The sequence below is a fragment of the Myiozetetes cayanensis genome, unplaced genomic scaffold (genome assembly GCF_022539395.1).
Source record: "Myiozetetes cayanensis isolate MyiCay16 unplaced genomic scaffold, myiCay2020 scf12, whole genome shotgun sequence".
Classification (NCBI taxonomy): Eukaryota; Metazoa; Chordata; class Aves; order Passeriformes; family Tyrannidae; genus Myiozetetes; species Myiozetetes cayanensis.
The window spans coordinates 16,476,704-16,486,200 of NW_026086826.1; the positions used below are offsets into that span (position 1 = coordinate 16,476,704).

The window sequence follows — 9,497 nt, forward strand, 5'->3', positions numbered from 1 at the left end:
TTGATGGAATTTTAGTATTTGTTTTGTCTGCTTGACAACATATAGTATGTCTGAATGGGATGTGCAATAACTAAAGTAATAACCTTAACTAAAGCGCACTGAACTGTTTACCTGAACAGCTATATGCATTATTGTTGTAATTTATTTATTTATATATTCTATACCAATTTGGGTCCTTCTCCCACTGAATATAACTGAATATTTGCCATATACACCAGTGGGAGCAGGTTTGAACTCTGCTTTAGAGCTTGTGAGATGTCTAAAATTCTAAATTTTACCAATAAAAGCTTATTTCCTAAAAGAGAGATTATACTTAGAACTGATGCTTATATATACAGAGAAGTTCTAACTTGTTTCATGTAGCTAGATGAATACTTGTCTAGTTTTGTGTTTTGTCTTCTTTATATCGATAATTCAGTCTGTTTATCCCATCAAAAATATACAATAGTGTTGATTCCAACTATTGTGTATTCAAGAGCAATGAAACACTGATGATGATCTATGTTCAGCCAGACCACAGAACAAGAAGACATTACAAGTTGTACTATTTTTTTTTAAGTTTGCTTGCCCTTGCCTGCAGCTGCCCTTGCATGTGCAGTGTAGAAATAAGCCTGTGGATAAACAATTTTGGTTTTAATTCTCTCCTAAGCTGACATAGCTCAAGTCACCATTCAGTAATCATTCTCTATTAATTCCCTCTATGCACCTCCTGGTCTAAATTTAATTTATGTAGTAAATGAGAAATTTCATGTGCATTAAGTGTATATTTACATTGTCATTTTCTGTATCAGAAACTTAATTATGGAGGTTATTGTTAATTACCAGTGGTGATTGCTACTTTAACTTAATTTATAAATCATACTTTGTTTTTTATATAGGAAATAAATGCCTCAAATTTTGTCAATTTTGTATAACCCTCCATCCCCCTTTTTTTAACCTGATTGGATTGTCCTTCCTGAATGAATTAAATTTTGCTCTACACAGCCCTGAGGGGAGGATCATCTACAATTTTTACATTGTACAGTATTGTGAATTATTTCAGGAGACATAGATGATTATGACACAATGGCACAAACCTGCATGTATGAACATCGGCCTCCAAAAACCCTTTCTCCAATATATGAGATGGATGTTGGAGAAGCAATTGAGCAGAGGATGGATTCAGAAACAGCAGTTCTAGATGTGGATTTTGAAGATCAGCAGTTTGCAGAACAGGACTGGACTCTTCTCAGGCAATTGTTATCTGAGCAGGACTCAAATATAGATTTCAAAAACTCTGTTCCTGAAGACCTTAACTTAGCACAATGTCTTATCAATCAGACACTGTTTCTGGCACGAGATGGTTCAAATCCTCAGGGTACATCACAAGTTGACACATTCAGTAGGTGGACGGAGCTCATGTCTCCACTGGACGATTCTTCAGCAAGCATTACGGTGGCAAGCTTTTCATCCGAAGACTGTTCATCCCCTCAAGGGGAGTGGACAATTCTTGAACTGGAAACCCATCATTAAGGTGACCAACTGTTTGCAACTGAACTCCAACCCATTCCCCAAATCTATTTTTGATGAGTTGTTTCCATACAATAGTGAAATACTGCATCAGTCAGGAACGAGCAATTCTTGATACTGAGGCAATCTTTCTTATATAATGAGGTAAATATGTTAATTTATAATCTAGATTTAATTACAGGTACGGTAATTTTTCAAGACTTAAATGTATGTCTTTTCTAAAAATGAACTTTGAGCATGTATTTTCTAGAATTGTTAGAAAAACTAGATGACATGAAAGAAAAATCTTGGTTTCCACCTTCCCTTTTATCTTCTTTTTTGACATTTAATGTTCTCATTCAGCAAACATTTAAAGATGAATGCACAATTAGTAGAGCTATTCCCCTCCTTTTCTTCCCTCTCTCTATTTGGTCACTTCATTTTACAACAATAAAGATTCAGAATGGTTGTGTCAAAAGGTGATGTGTGCCAACACTGCTTTAAATGATGGAAACACGGTCTCATGTTCAAAGAAAATGTTGCAATCTGAATCTGCCTTGGGCCTTATTAATGTGAGCAGCTTGTTTCATCTATTTCTTCCAGATTAAATTTTTGTATTTTGGTTTGTTTTGTTTAGAAGTTTCCAATAAATTTTTTAAATTGTCTTTCCTTTAAATATAAGACTTCAGAGGGTCTGTGCTATAGGAAGAGCACTGTTCCTTTTTTGGAAATGCATGTTTAAGTAAATATTTTAAATGGCATAGTGCATGAATTCAAAGGAGTTGGTAGAATGCTGCTCCTGTTCTAAGAAACAGCATGTCTGATGTTTCCACAAATATACCTGATGCTGAAGTCGTGGTCAGTGTTACATCAGAAGTCTGACTGACTAGAATTACCTTCTGGCTTCAATTCATAACACTTGCACCCTCCTGATGCTGGGGCATAGCAAGATTCTCAGGAATTAGGTTTTGTTTGTTTTTACAGATGCTACATTTTTGGAGCAGTAATAGGATTCTTGCATCATCATTAATATCTCCAGTGTAGCTTTTGCATATTGAGACTAAATGTCAACATAACCTTTCTTATGACTCAGAGTGAAATAGGGCTCATAGCTCATTCTGCTGCTTTTGGCTATTTGGGTGTGCACAGGACTGATTATTGTCTTTTGTGATTTGACAAGGAGGAAGGGGTGAGAAACTCTTTGTAATTCTTACCACATCAGAACTCCTCCTGAAACGTACAGGTTTTTTCCCCTGCAAAGGCTGGGCTCTCTAAAATATCTGCGTTATGGAAACAGCAGGGCTTGTCTTCCACACAGCCCAAAGTCTAAACAGGAAGTGTTCTACCTCCTCTTAGTCATTAACAGAAGTGCCTTCTGAAATAGGTGCCATATGGCAGTAAATGGCTACTGACATCCTTCTTTTGTGGAAACTGTTTAAGATAAGTACACAGCTTAAGCTGGTTGTAACCACCGATAACATGGTCGGTTTTGCAAGCTTTTGCACAATTCCAGCAGTGCACCTTAATTTTTTTGACAAACTTCATTTCTTTCTGTTCACAGTCAAACTCTCATGTTCTCAGTATGAAGTTGCCCTAGTGTATGACTGAAGTTATGACTTGTCTTACCTTTGGATTTGACATAATAAAGAGCTTTGAGGCAAAATGTTTTATCTAGAAAGCCACTTTGTTGAACTTCTGGTACAAAAGTGAAACTAATGTTTTATCCTGCTCAGAACAAGCAGAGGAAGAATTTTACCTCATTCCTTAATATCAAGGTAGAGGGAAAAAAAGGAAAGCCTTCCTTTCTCTATGTCAGTTGAGGACTAAACTTAGGGAAGGAAGATGTTCAGTCTCATAATAAAAATCTTTCTAACCTACTCTTTTAGCAGCAGCATCAATAGTCTGAGATATTATAATTCAAAATATTATAAATGTAATACACTGTATTTAACCCAGTTGTCATATTGAGGAATTTAGGAGAACCTTTAGAAGTGAAATCATCAAGAAAACCTTTTCACTTCAAGGTTTACAAGGTTTATCAGTAGGGGATAATCTTTTGAATAAAAGAAAGAACTATAGTATTAGCCAAAGTAAGAGATGAAACTTGAGAGAAGCTCTTACGGAAGCCCGAAGAATAGTCTTTTTACAATTTTTATGTAAAACACTAAAGTAAAACTTGTTCACTAAAAAGCTTTGATCAACTTCCAATTCCTGATGATATTCTGATAGTGGGCATTCACACGTTAAACAAGATGAATTGATGGAAAGGAGAAGTGACAGAAAGTGAAAGAAGGATTCCTTTTGTGTGTTTTTTGCTTTGCCCATATTTTTAACTCTTACTGAATGTATAGAGCAGCACTGAAGTGACACATGAAGTTTCATGTTTGTTTTATAAATTACAACACATACAGACATTTTTTTTTTCTTCGCATTTACTTTTGCAGTTGTATCAAAATTAAATTAGCTTCTCTCTTCAAGTCCACAGTGATGTTGCTGCAATTCCTGTAGTAGATTTGCAGCAGACCACTGATTAGGATATGGTATTGTTCAGTTGTTACATATGCAGCCATAGAATTCAGCTTCCCACAGCAGAAGAGTGTCTGTAGAAGTAGCAGGAATAGAAAGTGGTATTGTTTTTAATTTGCGTTACCAGAGTGCCTGCGAAGCTTAATCAGACCAACGTCCCACTGGCTAGACATTGTACAAACCTAGAAGGAAAACAAAGACTTCCCGCAGGGTGCTTATAATCCAAGTTAAGACAAAGGACAAAAAAAAAATGCACATGGATGGAAAAGTAAAATGAGTGTGTCAATATTTATCTAGCTGATTAGCGATGGTCTCAGCACATCATCAGTTTAAACAGTTGGTTTTTTCCTGTGTGCATTATGAGAAGGGGAAGTTGGAGGGTGAGGTTTGGAGGCTGTGTAACGAGGGAGCTGGAAAAACCTTGTGTGCTAGCTAAACTGCTTGACCCTGACCTCGTTCAGGAGGATGTTCAAGCTTTAAGCCAGGTGTAGGTGGCTATCTGTTTAATAGCATCAGTCACCTGAGGTCCTTGGGGTCCTGCTTGGGCCTCCTGGCAGTGATTTTGTCACTGTGTTGGGCTCTTCTCCAAAGCATGAGAGAACGGAAAAAGGTTTGTGTGAAAACTTCATAGAGAAACAACCAAAGCTAGTGTCCCAGGCTCCAAGTGGATAGTGGCTAAGAGGTCCTGGAGGACCTCTAAAGTAAGGACAAGGTAGGTGCATCTGATGAAACAGTGAAAGGGCGTCAGTGAAGAAGCTAAAGAGATGGCATAGTCAAAATATTGTTTAAGGATTTACCTTTGCAGTAGTACTTTGAATAAGAGCAGTGAAATTGCTTCCTCAAAGCCTGAGAAGACAATGTTGCAGTTAACAGGTGATGCTGACAGCTTATCTGAGATTGTTACATGAATGGTAAGGGTATCTGTATCCTGCAGGTAGTAACACCGACTTTAGTAAACTGTCAGTGAAATTCAGAGAACTCAGAAATCAGAGTTGAAGATAATGACCCTGATTTTGCCTGTCTTGAATGATGCTGTGAAAGTGAAAAATAAGGAAGGATGTTTTTCACGTGTGAAGGTATTAAGTTTAAAAAAGACTATACCTCGAAAAAGTGGTCCTATAGTCATAATTACTTTTTTTTTTTTCTTTTTTTTTACTTGGAAAATTAGAGTCTAGTCTGGACTGGAGAAACAGGTCTGCAGGGTTTTTACATACAGCTAAAATAGTATTTGTGGAATAAATCACTAAAAGACATATTGCAGAGGGAAAATGGAAGCAAATGGAGGCCCAACACTTGGAAACCTACAAGGAACTAAGGAAAGTGGAGGTTCTTCCAAATAATCTGCTCAAAAACAAAGAACCATTAGGTAAGCGAAGGAAATAAAGATGGAAACAGGAGTCAAATGAGGATGACAGGATTTAAGGAAAACTGCACCACTAACTTCACTAGAGAAGGCCCACAAGGCAGATATATAAAATACCAGTTCTGAAGTTGGTTAAGAAAGTGTTCTTAAGGACTGTGGTCAAAATGAGATATTGGCTCGCAGAGTAAAATATCTGGTAGATCATGACAAAATATCATGGTAGAGCATGACAGAATTGCAGGAAGGAAACTGAGCCTAACCATTAAGAGAGAGACAACAGTTAGAAAAGCAGATCAGTTAATAATATATTTTAGGTTGCTTTTTCAATGCATGAGGTTATACCATGTTTATATAGCGTAGCAAAAGCAATGTGGAGACAGACATACAGTGAAGATCAGGAGAGATAAGTAAGCATGAAATGAGATCAGCAGGCAGTCTGGGCTGCTACAAGCGATCAGATAAGTGCATAAAACCCAGACACTGGCTGTTGTGGTGTAGGGGTAGTGGAAAGGACACTCCATATATTCATCATTTTTTCCCTTAGAAATTTTCTTCTAGAATCATTCACAGAAAGGTATAGTCCTATGGGAAAATGCAGGCTTGAACAGATTTCCAAAGGTCTCTAGTCTGACCTGCTGATAAAAGCAGGGGTAACTTCAAAGTTAGATCGGGTTGCCAGGGCCTCATCAAGGTCCACAGCATACAAAACCATAATAAAGTCACCAGGCACAAACAGTGCTCATGGGAAACAGCTATTGGAGTTTAAAATATTCCAATAATAATGAAACTACTTTGACTATTGTTGGAAAATATTAGTAATTAAATACAAGAAATATGGCTTGCTTGTGATATTTTTTAATTCTGGACAATATGTAAGTGAACTGTACATGTTTAATACTCTTATCCCACAATTTTTAACTTTTAAATTATTTCAAAATTATACTGAATTTATGAGTTTGCATTATTTTGGAAGAATTAGGGCAAGAGAACTTCACATGTTTCTTACAAAGACTGTCTATAGGATGTGTTCTCTAGCACTGTCTTATCAGTTTCTTTCAGGGAATATGTAAAAACAAACAAACAAAAAACAGCTGTTCTAGGTACAGATTATAGGAGACTGTTTTAAAACTTTCAGTATATATTATTTCCATCTGAAAAATAATTAGTAGCACGTTCATTCTACTTTGCTCCAGAAAATCTAAACCTTTGCATGAAGGAATTAAGAACTGCTCTTATGTTGTACATTGGTTGCTCAAAACCAAGACATTCAAGAATTCATTATTTTGCTTTCATTAATGTCAAAGAAAAGACTGTTGACCTCAGCTGAAGCAGGTTCAAGCCTTGCCTATATTAGTGCATGTACTAGAAATGCTATTTTTCCAGTATATCTATTTCATAGTTTTCTAGTTTTACTCTACTAATAACGTTGTACAATTGTAGGTGTGACAAATTACAGCTAGAAAGACTTCAATTTATTAGTCATAACTGTATGCATTCTGTTAATATTTCATGACTGGAGTGATTTAACATTTGTACATTGATAGATGACTTTCATGCCAGGACTACACAGGAACTGAGGACAAAAGACAGAATGAGAATTACTGAAGCTTTGTTACAACACATGATTCCCAGGAAATGAGCTTTTAGATATGAAATCCAATATAATTAGAAGCTTTCATCTCTTGCGGAAAACCCATACTGATTTTCATATCTCTCTCTTGAACACATGCTATATATGATAGTTTTTGAAAAATAAGATTTAATGCGTTCAATTTTGGAAAAATTACAGCTCAGATCCCTTCCTTAGCTAATTTAAAACCAAGCTTCTTCCTACTGACAATTACTATTTGTGTTTAAGGAAACTAAACCTGTAACAGGATATTGACTGGGCAAAAATACTGAGTTGGATAATTTCTTTGATTTTTTGACATTTGTCAACTAATACAATAACTGAAGAAGCTATACAATGCATGCATGCACACCTGTTTATTTTATTGCATTTGACCTTCCTTTTAAGCTTTGCAGTCTGTATTGTACGGTCCATTAGGCCACAGTTCTGCAAGCACAGGAGCGAATCCACGTGCACAATTGCGGATTGGCTTTCCATTTAACACTGGCTTTTCAGAAAGGGTAATGGAGCTGGCACTGAGGGCAGGCACTGGGGGCAGGCACTGGGCATGCTTGGGCTTTTATACAGTACTCAGCTTAATGAGCTTCTAATCCTGATGAGCCATCTGGATGCAGTTAAAGTATGAAATAATTAATAACGGAATTCCATTAAGTTGCTTCCCTGTTCTCCTTGATTTATTGCTGAAGTTGCCAGCTCAGAAGACTATTCAGTTAGAGAAATCAGAGTCCTAAGAAATCATAACTTTTCCCATTAAATGCAACAAAATTTCTTTTGCTGTTGCGCTGTAAAATATGAATACTGATCATGTCTTCAGTGACTCAAACCTCAGTCTTTGGAGGGGCTGATGATAACTCAGTAACCAGATGTATTTCACAAGGACATTGATGGTCAGAGTAGGATGATGACTGTTAACTGCATTAGAGTCCGTATTCTGGTGAACCTGGACAGAGGCTCACATGCACAAATTTGGGACTCAGCCCAATGACCCAGGTAGTCCATCAGATTTTATACTTTTGCACACAAGTGAAAGTGGCTACTTGTTGTCAGCTCTCGCTGCAGTTAGTGTGAGTGGTATCAGATCCATATCTACAAAAATCAGTGTATTTAAGTGTCTGAACAGAAAGACTACTTACTTACCTGAGTAAAAACTTTGGCTCATGTAACTTGGCTCTATAACCCTCTTTTGAGACTGATCTCACCAACTTACTTAAATTTACAGCATCCTCCTATATTCAATCCTTATTTAGGAATTTTTGTGGTTTTCTTATACAGTTGTGCTTAATGGAATTATTTTAGTTCTTCTCTTTGTTTTTTAATAACACTTTTGAGTGTGGAGTGGCATCCTGCCTCTCAGTAGAGTTACATCAGTGTGCTTAAGATCAGTATAAATAGGACCAACCATATGTACATGCCAGATCTAGTGTAAGTGGTATGAAAAATTTTTGTGACCTTCATAGACTGAGGTAATTTTAATGTCCACAAACATGAGACCCACCTTTAAGTCAAGCTTCCTACTTGTAACAGAATGTCTTCCTGTATCTGTAGAGAAAAAAACTTCAATCTCTATTTTCTGGATTATCATGTTTTAGTAATCAAGATTAATCCAATATATGTATAATGGGATGCATCTGGAGAAAAGTTTGAGTCACTAGCTATAGTCCATGGCTTTATGGTCCAAGAATATTTTGACCACTTGGTCTTGTGGAGGGAGGGGGAGGGTTTTAAGCTCTCAAACTGAATGCTTGCATGTTTTTCAACTGCTTGCTTTTCAGATTTAGATAATTAGCTGGGGCCTAAGTAATCATATTTCCAAATGACTCCTTGTCAACATGGTCTTCTGTTTCCAGAATAACTGTATGGTTCCATAGTCCCAAACATTTCTTCCCCATGCTACATACTGAAGGTTCTTAGTTGACTTATGTATGACAGAAAATAATAAACCTATGTGTAAGTTAAATGCTGAGTTGTTGTACTTCATTCAACTTGTGGACTGCTGACATCAATTTTTATTTGTGCTCTGAAAATTGCGAAGAAAAGCGTTACTTTTCTATGTGTTTAGTGAACTCTACCTCTTTCACTCTTCCTCTTTCTCCTTTAAAAGGAAAAGATTAATTTTTCTTTAACTGTGTAATCAGAGAACAGGATGGGTGATCAACAATCAGTTCTCATACAAAATGCTTAGAGAGGAAGATGATACCTGTGTAACTGCCCTACAAAATCAAAAAACGGTGCTGATGTGGAACACACGGGATATGGTTCCAGACAGCACAGAGAAACACTAATTAGATGATAGATTTTGCCTTGTCGTAAATTAGTTATTCATCCAAATGCTTACACCATTATCTTCATCGTAGGGGAGTTGTAATCCCAAGATCTTTCTATTCCTGCCTAAATGGGGTTGGTTCTCTGCTCTGCTTCCAGGAATTATTTGATATGCTGCCAGACTCAGCCCTATTCTTTCTCTCTCCTGCACCATCACCCGTACGTGAA

The 9,497-nt window shown here is 36.8% G+C and overlaps 1 protein-coding gene across 2 annotated transcripts in view; it reads left to right on the plus strand.

The window, feature by feature from the left end:
• BTBD8 (BTB domain containing 8) overlaps window positions 1-8,964 on the plus strand; it is a 39,506-nt gene extending 30,542 nt beyond the window's left edge. For both annotated transcript variants that reach the window (XM_050306578.1, XM_050306579.1), the window contains one exon: window positions 1,043-8,964. In XM_050306578.1, the coding sequence (XP_050162535.1) occupies window positions 1,043-1,512 (470 nt within the window). In that variant the 3' untranslated portion in view covers window positions 1,513-8,964. The remainder of the gene's footprint in view (window positions 1-1,042) is intronic.
• Window positions 8,965-9,497: the final 533 nt, after the last annotated feature.